The sequence below is a fragment of the Ornithodoros turicata genome, chromosome 1 (assembly GCF_037126465.1).
Source record: "Ornithodoros turicata isolate Travis chromosome 1, ASM3712646v1, whole genome shotgun sequence".
Classification (NCBI taxonomy): Eukaryota; Metazoa; Arthropoda; class Arachnida; order Ixodida; family Argasidae; genus Ornithodoros; species Ornithodoros turicata.
This window is the reverse complement of record NC_088201.1, coordinates 18,689,503-18,715,598: the sequence shown is the minus strand read 5'-3', so window position 1 is coordinate 18,715,598 and position 26,096 is coordinate 18,689,503. Positions and strand designations below refer to the sequence as shown.

The 26,096-nt window shown below is 41.4% G+C and overlaps 2 protein-coding genes across 3 annotated transcripts in view; both read right to left on the bottom strand.

Annotated features, from left to right (window-relative positions):
- Nucleotides 1-1,389: 1,389 nt before the first annotated feature.
- On the bottom strand, nucleotides 1,390-12,585 carry LOC135377579 (cyclin-Y-like protein 1). The gene is made up of 6 exons (XM_064610102.1): nucleotides 12,422-12,585; nucleotides 9,968-10,139; nucleotides 7,045-7,119; nucleotides 6,657-6,688; nucleotides 5,317-5,949; nucleotides 1,390-1,935 (listed from the first exon to the last, which is right to left on the bottom strand). The coding sequence occupies exons 2-6, from the start codon at nucleotides 10,095-10,097 to the stop codon at nucleotides 1,813-1,815; spliced, it is 993 nt and encodes a 330-aa protein (XP_064466172.1). The 5' UTR covers nucleotides 10,098-10,139; nucleotides 12,422-12,585; the 3' UTR covers nucleotides 1,390-1,812.
- A 2,524-nt stretch (nucleotides 12,586-15,109) lies between these two features.
- The window catches only part of LOC135377578 (oxysterol-binding protein-related protein 6-like), a 34,696-nt gene continuing 23,709 nt past the window's right edge, over nucleotides 15,110-26,096 (bottom strand). For both annotated transcript variants that reach the window (XM_064610100.1, XM_064610101.1), the window contains exons 20-22: nucleotides 25,101-25,227; nucleotides 23,158-23,280; nucleotides 15,110-21,770 (exon numbers count right to left, since the gene is read on the bottom strand). In XM_064610100.1, the coding sequence (XP_064466170.1) occupies nucleotides 21,638-21,770; nucleotides 23,158-23,280; nucleotides 25,101-25,227 (383 nt within the window). In that variant the 3' untranslated portion in view covers nucleotides 15,110-21,637. The remainder of the gene's footprint in view (nucleotides 21,771-23,157; nucleotides 23,281-25,100; nucleotides 25,228-26,096) is intronic.

Below are 26,096 nucleotides of genomic sequence, written 5' to 3'. Positions count from 1 at the left end.
AAAGCCTGTCGTTAAAAATGTGGTTAAACTACACCACAGAAGATACAAAAGTACTTTACCGCTGCAAGAATTAATTCAACTAGCAGTTAAACTAGTATCACAGTTATTGACTAACTGTGGATGAACACCAATTTTTCCCCAATATATTCTTCAAACTGTAAAAGATAGCGATACTAAAAAAATGTGTAGGGTCATACCAAATATCTAAAGCACATATCCACCATACTGGCAACAGTGATCCATAAACTCGCGACAATATGTCTCACTGCTATCATTCATTTATGCTGCCACTTTCAAATTGTGGCATCTTGGGTCTAGAGCACTGCACGGGCCTAATTTTCAGGCCCGTGCCCGGCTGCTACGGCCCGCACCCAGCCCGGGCCCGACGTTTTCTAGATTTCCAGCCCGTACCCGATTGTTTCCATGCTCAGGCCCGGTCCCAGCCCGCCTCTGCTCTATCTGTTCTCGAGGTCCGGAGGCGTATTTAGATTTCCTAAAGAGGCAGCGAGGAAAAGGACGCAGCTAATTGGTAGAGAGTGAGGAGGTACACTCGAACGGATCGGCTGTGTTGCTGGAACGGCCTAGCCGCTCTGTGCTGGCTTGCTTGGGAAAGCAGCGCGTGGGCGATATGTATGTATCTTGCAGTTCAAGATAATTTAATAATTGGGGGTTTACGTCGCGAGACAACTGAGATCTTGCGGTTCAAGAGAGATTCATCTCCGCTCTATTACGCATGCACCGGTGTTAGTTCCCTTTTCTCGATCCCTCACGCGAACGAAATATGTCCCAACACCTAACCTAACTGACCCTCGTGCTGGACTCTCAGCGCGCACGCCACATGAATTGTCCCCAAATGTGTGTGAGTGTTCCAGCCCATTACACGAAATAAGCATAATCACATATAAAAAAGTGATAGTTCCCAGATGAGAATACAATGATATCCCATACCCAATGGGAAAAAAAGTGACATGAAAATTCAGCTGTCCAGTCTCGTAAAATATGTTCGCGTACATGCCCGACCATGGCCGGCGTTGTCAAGCCCGTACACGGCCCAGGCCCGGTGGCTGAAACCCGAGCCCAGCACAGGCCCGCGTAAAAAACGCAAAGCCCGACCCGGCCCGCGGGCCGGGCCGGACTTTCGGGTAAGCCGGGCCCGTGCAGTGCTCTAATTGGGTCATGTTTATAGCATCAGATGATGATGACGATGATAATAAAAACGGTGCCAAGGCAGCCCACATGTTTGTCTACCAAAGATGACAACTTGTCAGACAATTATAAAGGTGAACTATGCTCGTAATTCAAGCAACTCTCGTTTCTTGTAAAAATGAGCTGCTACAAAAGCAGCTCTACAATTACCAGCATCGAAACTTCACAGAATGTCACAGCATGCTAAGTAAGATCATCCATTTATTTTCAGAAATTTACAAGTGTAACTGTACGAAATTGGGATGTTTTAAGACTTATCCACTGATTGCAACTAAACCAGCTAAAAAGAACAGCACCTGTACACTGTAAGGAAATACCTAAAAATCAACAATTCACCTTGTCTTTTATGTACCTTACCCCCTGGAATGCAATAAGCAAAAGGAGGACATTAAATACCATGAAACATTTCAGTTGTGATGCTGCGCAGTGGTTCAGGAATAACAAAGCCATGAAGTGCTTAAATTAGACTGCTGAGTGGCAAGCACTTTGTTCAATCAGTCTTCGTTCTAAGACAATTGGGACAAAATAAAACAGGATATGCCATTTTGAAACACCAGAATTTACAGCGTCCTGCTTTAGCAGCCACATAAACTGTGAATGACTTTATCAAGATAAAATGGCAGCACTTCTACGCACAGCAACATTGTTCAAGTTATCCAGACTTGACCACTTTTTGAAACCATTACGGTGCAGTTCACCCAGCTTATCTTCACACACTCTTGACATAGCCTGCAACAGGAAAGAAAGCTCTTCATTTGGTGCTAGTACTATGCCAGATTTTCTTTTCACCTCACGTTTCACTCAGAAACAGTTCCAATTTTCTGTGGCTAGAATGATGGAGTGAACTTCTGACGCTCCTGTTCACTTCTACCATTGCAGCATACAGTGAAACTGGGGCACAAATTTCAGTGTGGAGATTGTTATTAACATTACATCTAAAAATGTGTGCTACCAGAAAAATTATCTTACTAAGGAACATTTAAGGTCATGTAGTAATGGCACAAGCAAGGCAGGCTAAGTGTATAGGACAAATTCAGATTTCCAGGAGGAATAAGCAAACAAACCTGACCTGACACATTGACAATATGATTACTATATTAGGAATGTGGTAGTCTTACTCTACAAATCCCTATTTTGGTCAGTACAATATGCCATATAATAATTCACTTGAAGGGAGTGTGTGCAATGGGACAAAGTGAACCTCCCTAAAACCTCCCTCTCTAAATAAAGGGAAGAATCAATTATGTTTCTGTTCTATGTCACCATAACAATGTGGGACAATTGACCACAAGATATGGTGTTATTGCAAACTGGACCTGAACATATGTGTACCCTACCCAGGATCTTAAAATACCCAAAGAAAAAGCTTGAACGTAAAGGTCGTATTGCTTTACAAAACAACCGAGGATAAGACAGGTATGCCACAGTATTTGCAGCAAAGTGTTATACACAACTGCATAGCTCATTGCAGCGTGTTTTGTGATGGAGCAATATGACGTTCACTGATGCATTAATATGTATCATGCTCATTAGTTTGATGCTCATTCAGCAGATGCTCTTTCATAGAATGCATGAGAATGTGCATTTAGGTAATTTTAGCTACTGATGGTTCGTCACACAATCTTGACCTGCTGTGGCTCAGCATTACACAACATTGCAATGTAATTTGCGTAGGACAGCAAGCAGTTCTAAACCCTATTCAAGAGCACACTTGAAGGATTCTGAATATGACAATTCGACATGGTATCAGGGTTTGACCCAATGTATCCAATTTCTTATTCAAAAATTTCTAATAATCATGCAGGCCTAATCAGGTTACTAATGCTTTATTCACGCAACAAATCCTCCTTACACTCTCCTCACGTCAGAGCGCTAGAATAAATCGACATATTCAAGAGGTGTCAAAAAGCAGCACCGTAACTGGTTGATTTTCAGTGGGGAACTTCTTTTGCACCTCATAATCACTAATGAATATGCGATCTTCTCTCTCACTAATAATAATAATAATAAATAGTCTACAGAAATTACAGTAGCCCGCTACATGACTGTCAGAAGGCTGATGGGACAAACATCTTGGAAGGGAATTTGACTGCATTTTACCCGAAGAATATTGTAGGAAAGGGACTACAAAGAATCTAGCAGAAAGCTTTAATGCAGAAGAGCTGTCTACGACAACTAAAACAAACAGATTTCTGTACATGCAGTGTGCACACACACACACACAGGTGTCCACTCAGGCCCTTCCTCTTTTTTCGTTCCCATAAATATGTTCAATACGACAGAATGTAAGGAGAACAATGATGTACAGGTCCTGACAAAAGTTTACGGAACACCAGAGTGGAGTATATCGCCATCGAAGCGATACCCTTGCAGGAAACGAGTGTGGATGGACTTACAGACACGTGACTGGGTATTCCATGCACCCCTCAGTAGGTGCGTCCACCTCTGTTCGCTGTTAGGGTGTCGCTCCGATCAAGAAATACGTCGCCCTGGCCTTCCGTAAACTTTTGTCGAGATCAGTACTATTTCAGGAAATTAATGCAGATTGGTTCTACTAACAAATCCTGACCAATGTAGAACATGGCCTTGGTATGGATCAGAGTTCGAGGTAACTCGTTACTGTAAATAGGTTCCTTTTTTTTGGTAACTTGTAACTTAACTCGGTACTTTTGCGCTGTGGTAACTTTCAGAGGAACTCGTTGCTTTTTCAGGTAACTTTGCCAAAGTAACTTAAGTTCCAAGTTACTTTTAACTCCCTTTCCACTCACGTCCACATATTTTCTTGCGTTCTCTCCGGTTCCTTCATGGCATCTTTTGCCATAAAACGTGATATTCAATCAATGGCAGTATTTTATTCAGGAAGTAAGAACTCCTGCCATTGAAGTGAAGCTGAACCATTGTGCGCCCACAGGGAGTAAGATGCAAAGCATTCGAATAGACCACTACCAGAGGAACGTCATCATGACATTGGTAGACAGACTGAAACCGAAACCAATCGGAAGGAGAATGCTGGGTTCCATGAACAGGCACTTGTTCATTGCCTCCCATTGAAAGAAAAGCAGGACCGAGGCTTTCTGCGCGACCTTGTTCACCTCTAGCTTCGAGCATAGTTCAATTCTACCAAATTTGTGGGGCAGTCGAACACTATGACGTCATTTGTTTACAAACAGGGAGAGGTCTATTGTTGGACATAAACGAAAACGATCTAAGCATGTTGCACTCCTCTGCAGGCAACTCATGGTCTAACTCAACTGCTCACGCGCGTCGCACCTGCGTAATGCTATTTTGTGTCAGAAGTACCGTAATTTCACACGTATAAGCCGCACCGCAGATAAGCCGCAGGACCCGTTTTTAGGAACATTTTGAAAATTTTCGGGCAGATAAGTCGCACTCGCAGATAACCCGCGGGCAGTACAACATGACTAATTTGTGGGACAAAGGAGACCATAGAGAAGGTCATAAACCCTGTGGTCCATACTCCAGGGTCGGCATGGTGTACAACAAAGGAGGTCATTTCTAGCGTTCTACCAAGATCGGACTGCCCTTGCTGTGTGTTTTTCATGGATCGACGGGTCAGTGGCCTTCCAGAGGACACGAATCATTGTCACCACTTTCGTTAAAGCTGCTTGGGGGAAGGCACCAGGATGGTCAGTCTACTCGAATGTTGACGCGCCGCTGATACACATTGTTTGTGCATTGGAAGGGCGGTGCTGTTCCAGAGACACTGTCAGCCCTTTCGTTTAAAATCAGCGTATGGGGAAAATATCAGGAAAAAATGGTCATCAGATTAGCCGCACCGGTGGATAAGCTGCAGAGTGCCCGAGTGAAAAAAAATCGCGAATAAGCCACGGCTAATATACGCGTGAAGTTACGGTAACTTGGAAGTAACTCGTTCTTTTTTTTTAAGTAACTCAGTAACTGCGAGTTACATTTCAGGCTGAAGAACTTCGTTATTAACTTAGTTACATTTTACACACAGTAACTTGTAACGAGTTCTTTTTGACGGGTAACTTCTCAATCTATGGTATGGATTGGTGCGCCGTTTGGAAGTTCTAATATAAACGACATTTCGGTTTGATACCCTTCTCAGATGTTGCAGTAACAACTTACCTCAAGTTTCTGTGCACGTTCCTTGCTGAGGGGCTCCGTTGGAAATGCCAGGTCATTTTGATCAGCCAGTGTGCGCAGATCAAAGTAATACTTGGCGTAAACACTAGCTGGCACGTTAATATTGAATTGGAGAAGTTCAAGAAAGCGACGCTCAAGCTCATTCATATCCTCGACGGTGATCTCCTTGAGAATCTGGCAGTAATCCACATTCCAAACAGCCTGGTCATCCCATACTTTCGAAGCAAGCAACACGGCACCCAGGACAATACGACGCCACGTGCAGGGTGCTATGTCTATCTCGGCATAAGTAAGCAGACGTTCCAGATAGACTAGTGTGATGATGGCACATTCTGCACTCAACTGAGCAGCACTGAACAGAGTGCGCACAAAGCGATAAACAGTACGGTGGTCGGGGTCCCGTCCAGCATCAGGAACAGCCTCACGACTAAGGGGATGTATGCGTTCATCAAAAATGTCGCTAGTGCGCCTCGAGCCACGGTGCCGGATGTGGTAGTAGATGGCCAAAGTCACACACTTGAGTGTCGATCGTAAGTTTGGCTGGCTCACAGTGCTGTCATCCAAGTAGATGGTTGAGCACGAGTTGGACTTCTTCAATGCTCTGCTCTCAAGAAGCTACGAATAAGGAAAACCAGCTGAAGTTGTTGGCTTGGAACAATGTCTGAAGGTGGACTATACAACATCAACATTGACGTTAGGCCACATCTTGGCAGTGGCATCTACATATTTGTAGGTTGAGAACAGTGAAAGATAGATGACAGGATAGACTGTCAGTTTTGCCTTCTTCAGGCTCAAGAACATGCTGCTGCGTAAAGGTTTCTGCCAGCTTACTTTCCTCCTTACCCTTCCTCTACTTTAACAATTATTTTATGCATTAGTTACATAAAGCATACTACAAGCGCAATGACGTAGTGTATACCTATTCTGAAGTACAGAAAAAAGTCAAAACCTGCAGTTCTGTAATTATTCTTAATTACAAGCATAATGATGTAGTGTACACCTATTCTGAAGTTGAGAAAAAAGTCAAAACCTGCAGTTCTATAATATTCTTAATTAGAATGGACATGACACAGAGAGTAACATCACTGAGCCAATAAGATGGTTCAACTCCTTGCCCCTATGGAAGTGCAACATAATTTGTCAGCTGCTTCCCACCAAGGATTATAAGCTGAAACCAAAAAACTTAAAATACTCTAGTCAATCTGCCATACAGAACTTAAATGCCACACTAGAATGTGGATGTTGTATGATCGCATCATTGCAATGAATTATGGAAAGTCACGAGCTCACAACACCCAAACTGCACTTTGAACATTACATACGTTTACTTGACTCCTCCTCTTCTCTTTGCAATCTGAAAAAGAAAAATACAGCTTAGCATTGGTCATAATTCTTTTTCATTGATTCTATTTAGATTCAGGAAAATTTTTGCATCTGTAACCCAGACTGAGTGACATAGCATAACACAATTGGTTAGCATTAGCAGTGATTGAATAGCACACTTGCGTATAGGGAGAGACCTGGGCCTACAGACTTGCAATTCTAATGGAAGCTCGTCTACCCCCCAAAAACCAGAAGTGCTGGGATAAAATTTCAGAAACCACTTATAGGGATATAACCGAAGCAGTTTAATGCACTGAACAATGCAGCAACCTTTTTTCCTCATGATATTGCACAAAAGCAATGCAGATTCACTGTTTGGATACTTACTCCTAGTGTCACTTCGAGACCGTTGCATGAACAGTGGACCTGCTGTTGGGTGAGTTGAAGGATCCTGGTCAAAATCTGCAACAAACCAATACTCAACAGTCAGCACTTTGGAGGAAAAGCAATACCATGCTTGGCTGCAGGTGAATTTTAAAGGCGATCAGAAAGCACTTAAATCACTACCATTTTTTTTAAAACAAGCGGTTCTCCTGCCTAATGAAATTGATTCTCCTGCCCTTTGATTTCAGATACAGTAAAGGAACATTGGTCTACAGACACCATTCAAGGCACGGGTCAAGGTTAGGCCATGAGATTGTGGAGGCCATCCTGGCTGAACTCCCCGAACAACGTTAACCTGTCAGGTTAACCTCGGGTTAACGTTAACCTTGGTAAACCTGTCCCCGCTCGGGCTCGCTTTTCTCTCCCGCGACCTTCCGGAGTAGGTGGATTATGAAAATAAACTTCAGGTGCCAGTTGAACGCTGTTCCATCCATGTCTGTGTTTTGTATGGTGTTCCTCATGGTGATGATTGTTAGTGTTGTTCTGTTGTTGGCAGCAATAAGTATAAATGCAGTGCAACACTAAGCGCTGCGTCAGTTCACGCTTCAAAATGATCGCCGCATTGCTATGATCACTAATTTGCCGGTCACTTCAACTAGCAACTTTGTTATCCATTCACTTTGTGTCCCATTCAGCCGGAGGAGTGTTATTGCCGATACGCTGTCAGACGCAATCGAGTGAAATCCATCGCAATATGACGTCGCGGCATCAGGCGTTGAACATCCATTGGCTGTCGCACATATCAACAGAGTTAAGCAATGTTATCAGACCACCACAATTTATGGTCAACTTACCAATCATCGAGCTACAAACATGGACGACACAAACACGCAGGTTTGATTTCATCCGTGCCCGGCACCTTTTGTTTGGTTACCACATAGTGACCGACAACGCCGGTTAAGTTTGCGCCAGCCAACACATCACCGTGCACTGATACTGGCAACACGTGACCAGTGTAAATAAATGTTATCTGACTATAGAATGCACTGTCGCGTGCTGGAAACTGCCAATGGTGAACTGTGACTAACCCAGACATGACAATGCATACACCAAACTAACCAACCTCATAATAAACTAATGAACATGCTGCCCTGCAAAGCCAAATATCTGCTAAAATGTGGCTTTTGTTCGCTAATACGACTTGGACACACGGCGAAAACCTGTGAGTTTGAGTGGATGAATAGTGATGTTACGTTCTTAAATACCGCATATCATCTTACAAAGCAGTTGAGCATTTTCCTTGATTTCCCTGGTTTCCACAATGTGAATTTGAAGATCGGGGATTTCACGACTAGGAATATCAAGGTCCTCCCTTATTCATCACTTGACAGGGAGAAAGCAAGAAAAAGAGAGAGAGAGAGAGGAAAAAAAAGAAAACCGGGCAGCACTGACACGCGGTCGCCGCTTCCTACTTTAATGACATCACCAATGACGTTTTTTCCTTCTCCCCCTCGTCTAACCCTGAGGAGCGAGTCGAGCGGGAACGCGCGCTGTTCAAGTGTCAATTTTTCTATGAAAAATGGCGCTTATAGAGAGTATTTTTTGTTAATCATCAAGTTAAGTTACCTGCTTCGACAACGCATTCATTCATTTTTTAGATGGCTTTCTGAGCTCCTTTAAAGTCTGAATCTTTGCAGAGCTACAACACAACAAAATAGCCTCCAAAAATTCTCTAAATTTCATGGAAACGTATATTAAATTCGAAGTACATACAACAGCAAACGTATATTCACAACAAAGGTGCAATTTCCTACATCAATTTTTGGTCCTATACTGGGTGTCCCAGAAAACGTGTCATTGAATTATAATAAAGAAACTATGCCACCTAGAATCATGCGGTCAACAGCATTTGTTCTTATTAGGTTTTTGCCACCTCCTAATGTGAATGTCATGTGCTCCAAATTTAATTATGTAAATATTTGCGAATTGAACTCCGAAATTTGGCTAGTAAAGGTCACTTTTTTACCCTACCAATATGAAGAGCGTGCCGAATTCACTCAAATTCATGATAATTCATAGTGATATTCACGAGCTATCCCATCGGAAAAAATAGCCGAATATCATGCTTTTCGGAGCACCGGACCAGAGCGCGCGATGACTTTTTGAGCGCAATCGCTCTCAGTGCGACGAAAGGAGGTTCCGAAGCCAGCCCACAGAGTGATAGTAAAAAAAGTAACAGTTCCTGAAATTGGGAGAGGGAAAGCATTATACCAGCGAAAGTCGGACGTGATAAGCCGTGCCTGTTTTATCTCTTTCTGCGATGTCGGGGAGGGCTGGGTTTCCAACCTCCTTTCGTCGGACTGACAAAGATTGCGCCGAAAAATTCATCGTGCGCTATTCTGTGCGACCTCCGTAGAGCATGATGTTCGGCTATTTTTTCCAATGGGATAACTCCTGAATATCCCTGTCAATTATCATTAATCTGACTAAATTGGACACGTTCTTCACATTGGTGGGGTAAAAAAGTGCCCTTTACTAGGCAAAATTCCGACTTAAGCTCGCAAAAATTTACATAATTAAACTTGCGCTACACGACATTCACATGAGGTGGTGGCAAAAACCTAGTAAGAACAAATGCCGTTGACCACATGACTCTAGGTGGTGTACTTTTTTTTATTATAATTCAATTACACGTTTTCTGGGACACCCTGTAGAAGAAATACCTATGCAGGAATGGGGTACGTCTGCTATGAAATATTCCAGCTTTGTTTTCATCGATTGATTGATTGGGTTTTTTTGGCGCAAAAGCGACGAAGGCCATAGAGCGCCGAAAACAGTGGGTATGTGGATTCGTTTTCATCATTTTGTGACTTGGCACCTGATGATCTCAAGTGCTTTCAACTCAATATCCAGCACACTGCTCTACCTTCTGGCTCACGTTCACTGATGTGTTGAAGGTTAGAGGCACTCTCTTCTGAATGCGGAGGGTCACCACTGTCCTCTTTACGATGGGGCCGGGGGCTCGGGGCAGAGCAGCAGGAGAGGCTCCCCCCCATCTTTCACCACAGAGCCTAGTAGGTCTCCTCAGCATTGCACCCCTGCAATGAAGCCCAAATGGTATACCATTGAAGCTTCCAACACTCGCAGTTTAGCCTTCTTCCTGCACTCAAGTCTCTAGTTGTGCAGCAAGTGTTTCATCAGTAGAAGTAGTTTTTATAATTGTACATCATCAATGGAATCTATGCTTAGCTTAGAAGAGCACTTAAAACATTTGGTCTATTCCAACTCTTTGCCACACCAAAAATCATGCGTGTAATAGAATAAAATATTTTCAGAATATCGAAACAAAAAAATATTTTCAGAGCTCCTCTAAAGTTGCTTGCTTTCAGCTGCTTTTCACCAACATATTTACACCAAAAATATGTACAAAGAAAGTTGCTAACTTGAAGTTATATGCCATGCACCACCAAGTCCACAAATGACTTCTAAGATTTCACAATTTTGTGGATGGATGAACGGATGGATGGAGCGTGGTTGCCCCGTAATGGGCCTCATTGCAACGAGGGTCCAGCATGAAAAATTTGTTGCGCAGGTCTCTTTCACTTTCTCTCTCCTACCATGAGGTACATTATTTTCCTATGTTCTACCATTTGGTGGCAGTAGTGGAGCTAAATAAAACTCTGTAGACTACACTTTAGGATGTCAAGTAGTTTATTGTAATTGTTTGGCAAGTTACTTTGAACACTTTTCGTATGTGGACATCATTAATATTTACTGCACACATCTTGTATCAACCAGAAGTAATCTGGCACTTAACAGACAGCGCACTTTCTACAAGGTAGAAATGGCTCCTAATAAATGCTAAAGAGAGACTACTAGTTACACCACTGTTCATTGTTATACCACTAGTAACACAAGTGGATTTCATGGGCGAGACCCTTCAAACAAATTCAGACTGAACTTTGCACCTTTTACTGCTTGCAATGCATAAGATTTTGTGGTGGGGCCCTATTTACTATTGTGTTTTGCCAGCACTACCTACTCGGGACTCTGTCAGTGGCTGATGTTACAAGTAGAATGTACAGAATGTCCCTGTCACATATGCAAAGTGCGAGAATGCCTTGAAGTTTGTTCACGTAACTTGTTTCTCTCTGCATGCTTCATGACTGGTGCCATATTTTGATGTACTCTTCACCTAATAAAGTGCTACGAGTGCTTGGCATTTTCTAACACTATGAAAAGTATTACACAGAAAGACTGAACTGCAAAATGAACCTTGAGAGACTAACACAAGAACACACTATGCATAGTGCAGGTATGGAGTCAGCAACATCACAAAGCAAGGCACATTTAAACGAAGTAGTCGCATAATTAGCACGTGATCTCTGGGCTTGTTAGTGTATATTCATTACATAGTAGAGTGCCAAAATGGAAACGAACACAGACAACACTGAGGTACAACACAAACACAGCGCTTCGTTTGTTTTGTACCTCAGTGTTTCCTGTGTTGGTTTCTTTATTTGGCACTCTACTAGGTAATGGGTATTTGTATAAGAAGAGCTATAAACTAGATGTGCTAGAGTCTGCAACTCTAGTTCTGAAGTTTTGCATGAAAGTATAACATTGGTAAATCTGAAAACTTTAGATGTCGAGAAGGGTTTTAGGCCTTGCATTTCAAGGGTACTACATGGAGCTGAGGAACTACATATTGCACATGGTCAAACCAAAACTCGGTGATTAGGAATACGGCTGCACGGCCGCACACTACAGCCTTGCCATGGCTTAATCATATATTCTGCGTTGACCATTCGGTTTCCCATGAGTATTTAAAATACACTGTAATGTTTCTCGTAACCACACACTTTTCAAATCCATGCCTTAGGACATGCACAAAATACAGTAACGTTTGGGGTAGCGGAATACACAATTTAACTACTCTCGCTTTCCTGAGAACTTCGAAATGTTAACGTTACAACGTAGCGCTGTAGCAAAATATTCAAATACTTTTACGCGACATGTATATATTGGAACTTCTGGATAACAAGCAGACATGAGCACGGTGCAGAAGTTTCTCAGGGCGAGTTGAGCATTCTGCGAATTGTTTTGAGTGATACACATTCATCGATGCCGGCAAATGCTAGGCCGGCCTGACACCTGTTTCTGCTGACGAAGAGATGGCCCTTAAAACTGGATCATTACAAATTGTAACACCAAGGAAAACCGATACCAAGTAGTCAGCCACACCAAAAAATATTACAGCAGCCATTTTTGTAAAAACTAAAACAAAATACACTATTCAAGGGTCGTATTCCACTGATGTACAGACATGGACATGCCGGCCAAACCAAAACTTCGAACGGATGCACGACCATAACCTCACCCTTGAACACAGAGGAGGAGCTGATAGGCACAATGTCAAATCCATCTTCATTTGTGAACACCCTCCATATGAAATTAAAAATTACTGCTTCTAACTTGCCATAGCGAGCAGCAGACAGGGGATAGGCCTAGTACTTGCAGTGGCGCCTTCTGTGGCTGGTAAATGTACTCGACGATTGGATGGGGCCTAGAATGACGTTTAGAGAAATAGCGTTAACTGATTGGATAAAAGCGTGTACCGTCTGTAAGGCCTCCTTGGCTTCTTGCAAAGCAAGACGTGGATGAAGTGACGCATTATCTTTGCGTCACAAGCTGTGGTAAACCAATCATTTTGCGGTTTCTGCCATATTTGTAGGGCAATGGTGAACATGGTAAACTTCAGGGAACGGGCGGAACGGGGAAAGTAGTAGTGGCGACAGCCGTTTTATCACAGAATTGTACTATTTCGAGCCATATTATTTGGACGTCTTTCTGTGTAAAGTCCCTGAATACTAAAAGTAGCGATAACTCATCCTTCCCTCCCTCCACACACTCGGTCATAGCCTCCTATATACTGAGTATATAGGAGGCTATGACTCGGTTCTCTCCCTTCGCCTAAAGACCGTGAAGTGTAGGGGGCTTTATTTCTATGTGTTCCTGTTCTGCATTCGATATTACGATCAATTACCGCCTATCTGTTTCTTGCAAATCGCACTCCTCGTTGAACTGACACTTTGTCATTGCAAATAAGCACTCCAAGAATTCATGCATAGTATAGGGTTTCTGGTTTTCGGTATTTACCGATACCAATAAATGTACGCCGGCAGATTTTTTACGCGGTCGGTGAAGAACTATTATACGTTGAAAATAACCGGAATGGGCACTTCAAATTACTCTACTTCATGTTGAACTGACTGGAAACAGACAGGGAAAATGGGGTCACTCCACTGTTTTTTTTTTTAATTTAATTTCGTGTTAACACCACGAAGCAACCGTGGCTACGAGCGGTGTACAGTGTGCAGGCGTCGACAGATGGAGAGAGGGGGTTAGTATGCCACTCTGTTAGTATTATGGCCAACTTCAGGGCAGAGCCGTTTATAGGGATATATAAATGGCTTTGCTTCAGGGCTAACTATGCTGACATCTGTCTGGAAAGTCTGACAGAAAACCCAGGGATAACCTCAGACAGCACAGCCGGTGGTTAGGATTCGAACCCACCACCTCCCAGTCTTCAGCTCAATCTTAACTCCCACCACACTTCACTGCTGCAACGAAATTTTCCCAAAACATATTTTGTGACACAATCACGCTTTAGCAATGAAAAAATGGCTAGGAAGCAGGCGAGCTGGTGAAAATGATGCATAATGTAACCCCCCCCCCCCCCCCCCCCCCCCGAGACTAGGGAACACGAAGGGACAGACATAACACAGGCTTTACCAGTTTGTATTCACTGCATGCAAAATGCCAGTTTTGTTTCTTGCAGATTTTTGCAGAGTGGCTTCACATTTAAAATATTACTAAGATATTGCCAAAAACTGTTGATTGCTTAAAGCATTAAACCTTTGTCATAGGGCATAAGTGGGCATTTCAGCGGTGCGGTGTATTGCGGTTATAGTTTTGTGCTCGTAAGCTGGTGATTGTCCCATGTGTATTCTCTAGTCTTGTCCTTTTTTTTTTATGCACCTTTTTTTTCTTCGCTGTGTGTTTCAACCGCTGGGCCCAACCTGTGATACAAAGAAAAAAGAGGAAGCTATTTTTTTTCTTTTTTTGAGGCCGCTTCGTTTTTGTTGTAATTTTGGCTTAGGAAGTGTAAAACAGCTCTCATGATTTTTAACCCTTACTATATGTTTTAAGTGAAAACCCAGCTGGCATAGTAAAACAACAAAGCATTTTTCGTTGTGGCAAATTCTTGTGCCAGGGATATTTGTTCAGTTAATTTTTCTTTTGCGGCCATGTGGGTACAGCATCTGCTTGCCGGTGGTACCTCCGAGGCCATGCTAAGGACTAGGAGGTAGCGGAATCAAGTCCAACCAGTAGCTGTGCTGTCAGAGATCCCCCAGCGCCACCACCCAGTCTCTCCAGACACACCACTGTTCCACCTGAGGATATAATCCCAAGGATACATAAGTGCTGCCATAAAATGATAAACAAGTTGTTCTTTATGATAGAGGCTACTCCTCTTCTTAATTTACTGTTCACGACGTCACAACCACCTCTATTTCTACACCAACTCATGTCATGAACCACATCAGGTGCTAATTAACATTACACGTAGAGTAACCAACTTGAAATCGCACAACATTGCATAGCAAGTGCACTAAAACCATTGTACCATATGTTACTTGTTTTCATCTTCAGCCAACGTGGTGCAAAAAAAAAAAAAAAGTCCCCAAAGTAATAGTCTGGTGTGTAGTTTGTTTGCAAAAATGAATTAACCCCGGCGTGCTCACAGATTTAAGAAGAAGGGAGGAAATTTTCCTTTTCATAGGTTTGAAGTGCTAATCTCCAGTTTATAACAGTGGAATTGCATGTCTAGTCCAAGGTATTTCTCCACAGAGTAAACTCTTATCAGCACCTTATTACCTTATATCAGAGTATCTTATTAAGGATTAACCAGCACCGGATGGGAGCTTTTTTGTACATGGCACGTGCACCCCACACTGACACAAAAGTAAGCATAATGTGTGATTAAAGACAAACGGAAACAAAGTATATTTTTGTAACAGGCATTTATTAACTAGGCCACCATACCAAAAATGTCCAACCACTGATTTTAGAAGCATCTGTGCATTGAAATCCTCTGTTTTTGAAACAATATCCCAAATTTCACACATGCTCGGACAGCAAATGTCAAGCTGTGTGCGCACGTACAGGCCAACCGAGCAGAATTTAAATGTGCTTGTCAGAAGCAAAATTTTCTATAACCAAGTATTCTGCTGTTATGCTCCTGAAAACACGTTTTGCTATGCGCCACAAATCAGTCTTTGAATTTTGTTTGACTGCAGATAAGGCAGCCACAGGACCGATCCCTTGCTTATTCTAGCACATATTTTGGCACAAAACTGATTATATATTTGGACCATTTGGAGTGGGGCCCCTTCTTCAACATTACAAATAAAATCGGTTCAATAACATTATATAAATCTAACAAAGAAATTTAAAAGATAATCTTTCGGAACAGGATATTTCAGCAAATATGCAGAGGAAAAAAAAAGCATAAACTGCAACAGTAGACGCTACATTGATAAGTGTATAAATTACTGTTTGACAAAATCAAGTTAAAGCAATGTGGCAAAACAATGTAGCCTGGTAACAGCAACACACATCATCTCTTCAAGGACTCATGGACACAGATGTAAATGGCACCCAAGTGTGGTAAACACTGTTATGCTAAACATGTTGAAATCCCTGTATTGCTGAATACTTAGTACGTGCCTAACAGGGAATGGCTACGATAGATTATGGCCATTTTCCCTATGCGATGAACCATGTGCTCCATGAGGTCTTTCTTGGATGCTACGACCTGAGGAAACGAACACTTGTTGAAATTTTCTTCAGCTTTTGTGTGACGTACACAAAGATATCCTCCCATACAGTTTTACGCTTTGATAAACTTGTAGTAGAGTACTAACTTTGGTAAAATACTACTAGAACTGGTAGAGTTACATATGGATATTGTCCATTATACTTTGAAAGACACAGGTACCAGTTATCTCCAGTCTACCTTGGGAAGTTTTGTCAATTTGGATGTGCTACTAGATTTGCAAATTTCAATCATATGACATTGCCAATAAACATAGTGTAATACCTGTCCCCGCATGACAGTTTGAAAGAGAGAGAGGGAACAGGAAGGGGAAAAAGTTGGCAATGCACCTCCTAAGTGTTACTCAAATGTGAATATCACAAGTCTTCAGGGAATCTTGGGAATATCATGGTACCTACAATGCGTTTTACTGAATGGCTTCCACACCAGTGCACCAGTATAAACCAAGTGAAAAAAAAAAGAAAGCACTGGAGGAACTGCTGTCATTTGGAAATGCAGTAGCCGCACAGGTCACCAATTGAAAATAAGAGCCAAGAAACTTTATCGGATGCACTACATTTCAATACACTGTTCAGACATACACAGATAAGATCTTAGGTGGACTAAAATCTTCAGTCTTGTAGTGTTTCACTACACACAGATAACAAGGACAAAAGGGACGGGTAAAGCCTGCACTCAAGAACGTGCTGTACCAGTGGTGCCAACAAGTTCCCAAAAAAATGATAGTCCTCACAGTGATTTGAAACACACACAAAATAGTTATTTTCTTGCAGCGATTGTCTTACATGACATAAATCAATAAAAGAGGGGCTTGCTGATATTCGTCTAATTCTTTTTCAACTCATGATACTATTACAAAGTGGATACTTATATAAACCAACTGTAGACATGACTTGCACTATTCATATTACAACGATAGACATGGCAGAAATTAGGTAGTGCTGATTCAACATATTTTTTTACTGATTTGTGTGCTCAAATGAAGCCCAAGCCCATAATCAGTTCAACATTGTGTTACAGGTGGCAAGCTCCTACTTTCAAAGGTCAAGCGATTGAATAATGGTTACGCCTTCCACAAAGAAAACTACAGATCAACCTACTAGAACAAAGTAAATTTGCTCAAAAATGTGTTTATGTCAAGACATCTAATTCAAGAAGAAAATTAGACAACGTTAGAGAAAGAGAAAACACACAATCTGCAATAAGAAGCACCACTGCATCCTAAGTACTAAATGCTTGATGTTTGATAAGCAAGTGGGTATACTTGCCAGCTATGATGGCCAAGTCATGGCCTCTGTTCAACCATTTTGCTTGTTTGGTTTAAAGCACTGCAGATCAATTTCAACGTCCCAAGACAGAACTACATGAATGAGTGCACTTATTCCAGGAAATTGGTAAAAGCCTGTGATAAAACACACAATTTTCTTTTCCTTCATACAAAGTTAGCTGTAAAAACAATCTTTTGGGTGTGTGAGTTGACTTTATAGGGATCGACATTACTGCACATGCATGGGGAAAAACAAATCAAATTATGTGCATTGTGCCCCAAAGATGTCCAATTATCTTATATAGATATGTGTTTTGCTGCAGGTCATTATCCCTTATGACATAATGACCTGCAGTAGAAACTCTGCTATATTTTCCTGCACGTGATCGGGCAACATTTTTGGTTGCATGTGATTTTTGGAGTGCATGCATTAGTGCAAAGAGGTTACACGACATGCTCTGGACAAACAATACATAACAGAAAAAATAGGAGGTGATGCAGTCAACCTTGCATCTTCTGTGCTTCTCATGCTTCTGTGCTGTGTGTTGTATCGTCTTTTTGTTTGTTTCCCAGCATGGGGGGTTTTTATCGCTTTTAAAGTACTTGCTACTTGTACAGATCTTTCTGCATGGATATTGAGAAGAAATAGAGCCTTCTTGAACTGGATCAGATCATTGACTGTTGCATAATTTTCCCAAATAGAACAACATTAATCAGGTGGACCTACACAAGGATTGAGTACCTTAAATTATAGCAAAATATATATTTGCACTTCACATCATAGCAAATTACAACTTGCAATGTCATGTACAGAAAAATAAAAATCGTTGTGGTTTTATTTTGTGAGACTACTATGATCATGAGCGACATCACAATGGTCGGTCTGTGGATTAATTTTGTCCACCTAAGGGTTCTTTAACATGGACTGTAAAAAGAAATAACTAGAGGCTTTCTCAAACTATTTCCACCTGTTGGCACAATTTATTATGACGCAGTATCAAGTATTCAGATAAGAAGATATGTGGAACAGCCTGATAGTCACCGCTACGTGTTACAAGCAAACTTGTCAGCTCCTTAATTATTTCCCTACAGGAGCAACAACAAGAACTTTATTACGGGATGATGGCTGGGGAGTTTCATCATGCTAAGCAAGAAAAGATTACTGGTAAAGAGCCCAATAATGTAACGTGGCATCATAGTGGCCAAAATAATGGGCAACTATGTTGTACTAACCTTAAACTAGTTTTCTGAGTTCATTTGCATGGAAGACAAGCGGTATGTTTACCTAATGATCATTAAGGCGGATTTAGTTAGATCTAGCTACTTATCTCAAGAAGTCTCAAGACGCCAGGGTACTGTGGCACATATAACCAATAGGCACTGCATAGCAATTGAATTGTGGTGGCAGTTAGCAGCTTTTATTTCAGTAGCTGTAAGTGTTTAATGGTTTTGCATGCACGAGATCAGCATTGCTCGTCGGGGCATGTTTTTTTTTGTATGATGTGTTATTTAAAGCCTCTGAATACATGATGCTCTTTCACCTACGGGGACATTAACCAATTAAGGGAACTTGTGTGAGGGCTACACCTGTTTGATTACCACCACCAATTCTTCTATGGTGCATTATAGTTACCAAACTCTTTGAATCTATATGAAAGCATTTATCCTTAGCAGTGCATAAATCACTTGCTTTCCTACCACAGACACACTTTTTAAGTTATTTATTTTGGCCTACACAGTAAACCCAGGCTACTGGGAAAATGCTAACCCAGTGTACAGGGGTACCTTGACGTGTGAAATAAATGTGAAGGTTACGGCCTGAAACAGGTATTGTAAATGTCATCATTTTAACATCTTTTGGTGAAAGTGACCTAAAATGCAGTTTGTGTCAACACAAATTTGCAATCCATTGCAGAAAAAGCCTGAGCTTGGGCAAGAGAACGACAGAAAGGACAACAGGAACTGTCGTTCCCTTGTCCAAGTTCAGGCTTTTTCTACAATGAATTACATCCACCAGCTTGCCTGCATTTATGCTATTTTATCAGTAAAAATTTGCAGGATATACAGGGAGCACGGTTCAGTGTATTGAAGGTGCTGGCATGCTATCAACAAAAAACAGGGCTCATCCTCAGTATACAATGGCAAATGTTGTACCTGGAGTAACTAAGGACATGTTTGCTGATATTTAAATTAGCAAATTGTATAGAAAAAAAGGGTCATGTATAAAAATGAACTTCTACAGTATGTGATATTTTGTTTTGCTTTATTCTATCAGTGCTGTTACCCATTTTGTGAATGGCTGAGGAGTTTAGACATTACTGTTAAATGTTACCATTTCTTATGAGCCGATTTTTAAATAGCATATATATGTGCCATACGGAATTCTTTTTGTGCATCTTTGAGGCATGAAGCACAACAATGTGAGGTGATCTAGTATAACAAACATGGCCTCTACAGCCAAACATAAATAAGGAAGTAGGTACTTTGTCAGACACATTTAGATTATGTTGCACTATTGTTTTTGTACACAAACAGTTCACTACAAAGCTATACATAAGTTTGCCACAGCAATACTAGTATGAATAATGACAGGTGGCCACCAGCCATATGTGGTCCTACATATATACTACATAATATACATATAGGTGCACATATGTATGTTCTTATTACTATGTCTACCTTCCTAATGCTACACGCAACCTCATGAAGTTCAACCACTATGAAGTTCGCCTTGTCACCTAGACTTGTTGCAATACTATAGGAGGAAAGGCAATAGCCTTAAGCCGAGAGGAAGTGTGTTCGACTATGTTAAATTCGCGTCACACTGGTTGAAGGGGACTGATATTTTCTGCAGTGCAACCAATGGTTTATCCTACAATCTGTAAGAGAGCAACTTCAAAAGAAGATTGCACAGTACTGTTCATAAGACCCAAGTTTCAAAATATTTCACGCACAACCCAAGTCTCTAAATGCTACCTTCACTTGCTGACCAAGTGCTGGTTGTGAACAGCATCATGAAACTACAGTGCATCCTAATATGCAAGTCAAGCTTACACAGTACGTAGTAGTAATAATCTTACATGATACATGTAATTCAGACAAGTTCACAGAAGAGAGCAAAGACTAACATAGTCCAAGGACTTGAGATCAAATCCCATCCGGGCCCACTGAGAACAAAGATGAAGTACTGCCTAAATGCGAAATAATTTTGCTAAAAGTCCTGAAATAACAAACAGAAATGACAAGATATGTATGAGAGTTATAAGCACTGACCCTTCAAAGTTATAAAGCAGTTGGTAAACATTCATCATACATAAACATCACAGACGAAGGTGTTCAACCGCAAAAAGTACAATCTGCCTTGTCCAGCAATTTTCACTCCCTCGAGACTGTAGCTTTTCTGAATGTAACAAGCAACAGAAGGCACCTGGGACTATCACACAAGGTTAGAAAGGTCCAATGAAAATGTCAGCAGAGTACAGACCAGCATGAGAAACACTGAAAGGGTAGTGTAGTATGGCCGTGTGGATCACTGATTAACTAAATCAGAATCAACACAACAACAATAAATTTGTTCGCAAAGCACAACACTGATAGCCGAAACAAAATCCAAATCATATCATGACTGCCAGGCATTTAAGGCAGAAAAAATAGCAGGACACTTCAAAATTTTGCCAACAGAAATGCAACAGAGAATGAAATATGTAATAACAGAAAAAAAAAAAAAAAAAAAAGAAGCTAACAAACAAACAAAGCTGTATGACATCACTTCTTTTGCAACAAAGCAAATTATAGTACATATGAGTAGCTTAGATGCGGCAATCATATTTTTGCTTTCTGTTTTTTACTGCATCGTCATTAAATATCGATTTCAAAGTAAAACAAGCTCACAATGAAAGTAAATGTAAAAATGCAAGCGACCACGTCGTAAGTGAGTGAAGTTGTTCCAAAGAATTGTGAATGGTATTTGTTACTGAACGTTACTGAATATTGTGAATGCTAGGCCAGAGGGAGCTGAAGTATTGATAGATATTAAGCAGGTTTTGATGCCTATTCACAAGCTGGAGGGATCTAAAGCTATATTCCATGAGTGTGGAAGCATAAGCAGTGTGAATCTCACACGTAGTAGCACATTAGTTTCACTGTTTGTGCAATGATCACCGGGCCATAGGCAACCCAATCACTAGAAAAAGATCGCTTGCACTGTTCTATACCAGTACAACTCCCAACAATGACTAACGTCCTAAAACAACCATTTCATAGCATAAAACTACCAACTACAATTAAAACAAGTGTCCGTCTATGTAGCTGTACCAGCTCAACTAGTCACCGTGTTATAATGCACCGAGAACAAATCTTTGCTCATGTCTAATGCTTCAACACCATGAAGTTGGGTTCACTGAAAGGGTTCCCAGTGCTGCAGGGGCTCACATATTGTAGGGGATGGCATTCCAGAGTTGTTCTGGAAAAGGAATATTGCTGAAGCCTGGGTTGGCACGAAGCTCCCAGTACTTGTGGTTGAAGACCCAGTGCTCTTTGCTGTCCTTGGACACCACCTTCCTGAGTTACAAAGGAACACTCCATATTAGACAATGCACAAGATCTCATATTTTTGAGTGAATGTAAAGACACTGTCAAAAAGTATTGCACATAAGACAAATACTGAGGTGGAGAACATCAGACATGTTGTAAACCATGAGGGCATTGTAAATAAATAAATAAGACAATAGTAAGACAGTTCATTAAGCAAGATTCATAGCATATCTTTTACACTCAGTAGATGCACAGCTGGGCAACACTCAATGCTCAAGGTACACTCAATTACTGCAATATGCCAGGCATTCAAGTCTGCGTTTCTGAACTATGTCTGTCCAATAAGCGGGGAAGAAAGTACCAACATGTGGGTGCCCAAGTGGAGGCAGGGTGGGGTATTAATTATGTAAGTGCATTAACTATACAAGTGTGGTAAGAATCTATGCCTTAGAGCCTTTTCATATGCATCTGCAAGACATGTATGTACCCATGCACTTCTCACCATGGAAGTACACTGTCTCTGACCTCTTGACTAAGCCTTGCTTACACATGTTGTTCTCCACAAGGGACATTAAGAACTGGGAGATATGTGCCAAGATTTCAACGAATGTTACATACCTGACCCTCAGGTGAGCAAAAATTAATCCACTGAGTATGGATTAACTACTTAATTAGTAGTTAGCCCACTCTGTGCATTGCCCATAATCCGAGTGTCTCACAACATAAAGACACAAATTATCATTGCCATTATACTGCTTGTCAAGTAGAGCACTTCTTAGCGCACTACTTTAGTTTAATGTGACCATAATGAGAAAGCCACATTGTAGCACAGATGAAATGTACAGTGATATTTTTCACCATTATTTATTCCTTGTAAAGAAATACTGTATAGGTAGTTAAATTTGCGGGCTCAATAATCCGCGAATTTGTGAGGAGCCAGGATCAGGCAAATATTCGCGGAACCTTGAATTCGCTGTACCGTGGTGCGTTGACCCTCCATCTTGAAAATCCAGGAAGAAGTTAACAAAAGGTATCACAACTGGGTAATAACCCGCTGGATTCCTCTTCCTTTTGAGCCCTGCTGACTGAGAGGGCTGAGATTAGGGGGTCCTTACTCGGTTGGTGCCTAGGTCATTGCCGAATTGCCGTGACCCGTCATTCCTGTCACCGCATCGAGCAGGCACGATTGGCATCGTGGCACGCAGCGTAATATCGTAAGAAACCGCGTACATAAGTTGCCTCAGCGTCCTGGGTAAAATTTCTTACATATTTCGTTCGAGTATTTTTCTGTCCTTGCTTCAAATATTTCGCGGAACTTTAAATTCACGAAGAAAAGAGCGCTCGCGAATTTCGCTGAAATTACTACATATACAGTACTTTAAAAAGTATTTATCTGAAGCTGCTGGAAACCTACTTGAACCACATTGGCTGAAATTCTATCCCTGCCTCTTCTCTTGCTTTTCTACGTTCTCGTTGTGACTGTTCTAGTTGAGACTTCACTGTTTCCGCAGCTGAAACGTTGCCTTCCTCCAGGAGTCTAAAGAAGTAGAAGAGAAAGCCATAATCCCACCAAGTGAAATCCCTAAATATGTACAGCCCCCATTCAACCTTAATAATAACACTGGAAAAAATTCGGTCTCGTTTCTGAACGTGATAACAGCCACCCTGGGGGAATATTAAATGAACAAAATCCTTGCGTTCAACTAACAGAGTAATTTTGTTCAAGTAAGATTTCCTCATGTCCCCAAGGGTTGCTGTAATAGCGCTCAGGAAAGAGACCATATTTTTTCCAGTGTTATTATCAAGGTTGACGGGAGCTGTACAAAGCACAAAGTTTGCTAGTTATACGAGGCACATAGGGGCGATTGGTTATAAAAAAACAACAGAAGTAGTGTAATAAAAATTGGTCAGTGGTTACAAACACATCCATTCTCACTCCATTTTTCTATGTAGTCAATGTTATTTTCCGAGCCCTTTCGGTACCGTGGAACAAGCTTTTGTGTGCCCTGCGCATTAAATTCTGCATCCTGGGAGTTCAGCCAGTCCAGTACTGCCATTTTCAACCCCTCAATTTCTTTGGATTGTTGAGACGCAAGTCACTTATTGAGGTGCAGAAAAACGTGCTCGTCCCTAGGTGCAAGAGGACTGCAAGGGGGGTACTTAATAAAAAATTTATCATCTGAACTTCTGAATCATCTGGGCAGTGCAGTCAGCAGTGCGTGGGCGTTTGGTGTCATGAAGGGGAACAACACGTTGGTTCTGAATGACACATCCCAGTTTTGAAAGTGTTTCACAGTACACGTGTGCAATGTGATGACTGTTCCCAGCTCCATGAAATTAAACAGAAGCACACCTTTTTAGTTCCAAAACGTAACTGCCATGATTTTTCATGCAGACTAAGTTTGCTTGAACTTTGTCGCCTTTAGTGAATTTGAATGATCAGTAGTGAATGTTGACAGAAGCTCACAAAAACCACAAAGTGACATCTGCACATGCGTTCTTGGAGAGCAGATTTTTTTTTTCTTCTTCTACATTGTGACTGGTAATGGAACTGCAACGTACACCAAACACATAGAAGACGAGACAGCAATGTTGCACTGTCTAGAGTTCTATGTGTTTGTTGTACGTCGCAGTTAGGCAGTATAGTAAACGTACTGACTAGCCCATTTCTTGCTATATTCATATGCGTCTGTCAAAATTCTGCAAAACATCGTGCACACCGTTTCACAGTCTGCACACAAGAGCCCTATGTAATTGTGAAGTGACAATTTTCTCGCACTTTTGCATTTGCATGCTCAAGAAGTTTTCAGTTGGAATACTCAGCCTACCACTCCTCTCTTCATCATGAACATTTGTACAGCCATCCCCAAACCCGTGACATCATTTCCATTCTTTCCCTCCACTCATTACTCCTGTCAACCGTCTTGTCGATGTCGCAGTGGACTTTGGCAGAAAAGTTTCAGATTATCAGAATTTCACAGAACATTCAGTGAATCTTCCCAGCATTATGACCTCTTGTGACAAGAAACTGAATCACCGGTGCACTTCGCAGGATTGTTTATTTTCACAGATGTCATTACTCACTACAACACGAAGGCAAACAACAGCAGAATGATGAAAGTATGGCAGCTAGGTGCCCAATAAACTAGTTGGAGCTACTGTGCAAGCACGGTGTGTAGCCATGTTGTCAATGTCACTGTGACCGTCATTGCCAATCACTTTTTAGAACTACTCGGCCCTTATTTTTGGAATGTGCCTCATACAACTGAACATCATCAGACACGTTTCCACTATAGCTGACGATTACTACTGCAAAGTCTCAATACGTACATAACTGTAATGCAAAGAGAAGCATACCTTTGATCTGGTCTAAACCGTGTATCAGTAGGAGGGAGGAGTTTAGCCATCTGAGTATCCAATTCATTCAGTTCGATGGCAAATCGAGTGAAACCATAATAGAGCTCGAAGTCTTCAGGCATGGACCCTGTGTTCAAAAGTGAAACAAGCGGTAAATATGCTGCGTGATGCAGTACAGCCAAGTCCATTTTATACGAGATTGATGAGGACACGAAAACTGATCGTTAGGTCAGGGTATCGTTCAATCAATTGTTTCAATCAATCAATCATTTTATTTTCACTCATTCATATAATAATCATAGAACTGAAGGAACCAGACTGAAAATCCCGGTTAAAGGTTCCTTCGTGAGAAGTACCTAAATGTCAATTGAGCACTAGTCAGGAGTTTAACAGGACAAGGAACTAAAAAAAAAGAAGAAAAGAAAAGGACAGATAAATTGAATTCAAGAGATAACTAATCAAACCAGGCAAATTAAGCGGCATTACGAGTTAATAAATGCCTCACCCGATTTCTAAACAAAGAAAAATGACGGATGCTTATAATATCATGAGACAATTGGTTCCACTCACAGACTCCTCAAAACAAAAATGACACCCTCCCATAGTTCGTTTTCACCACAGGTAAGCTCAACCTACCATCCGCTCGAGCACTCGTGTGTTATACACAGTGCTGTACGTATCGCCGGTACAAGCAACGCCGTTACAGCAATCGGTACTTTTTCCGTATCGGAGTGCGTATCGCGATACTTTCTTAAGTCGGTATCGGAAAAAGTATTTCCGTTTCAAATTTATGGTAACGCGATCTCTTTATCGTTACCGATACCGATACTTTTTAGTACTCCACCCTTTCTTCACCGACCATATTTCTCACTCGTATTCATTGTCAATGGTCCGCCTATAGCCTTCGACAAGAAGCTTGTGGACACGCCTACGTGCTCCGTAACCGGAATTATGGAATTATACCAAACACGTGTTCACCGCTTTTCTTTGAAACTG

What these genes read in the sequence shown, in the direction of transcription:
- LOC135377579 (XM_064610102.1), bottom strand. Translation starts at nt 10,097, where the DNA reads ATGGGGGGGAGCCTCTCCTGCTGCTCTGCCCCGAGCCCCCGGCCCCAT. An exon ending in GTCTCGAAGTGACACTAGGA is followed by an intron (nt 6,689 to 7,044) that starts GTAAGTATCCAA and finishes TTTCTTTTTCAG; the next exon opens with ATTGCAAAGAGAAGAGGAGG. An exon ending in AGAGGAGGAGTCAAGTAAAC is followed by an intron (nt 5,950 to 6,656) that starts GTATGTAATGTT and finishes CCTTATTCGTAG; the next exon opens with CTTCTTGAGAGCAGAGCATT.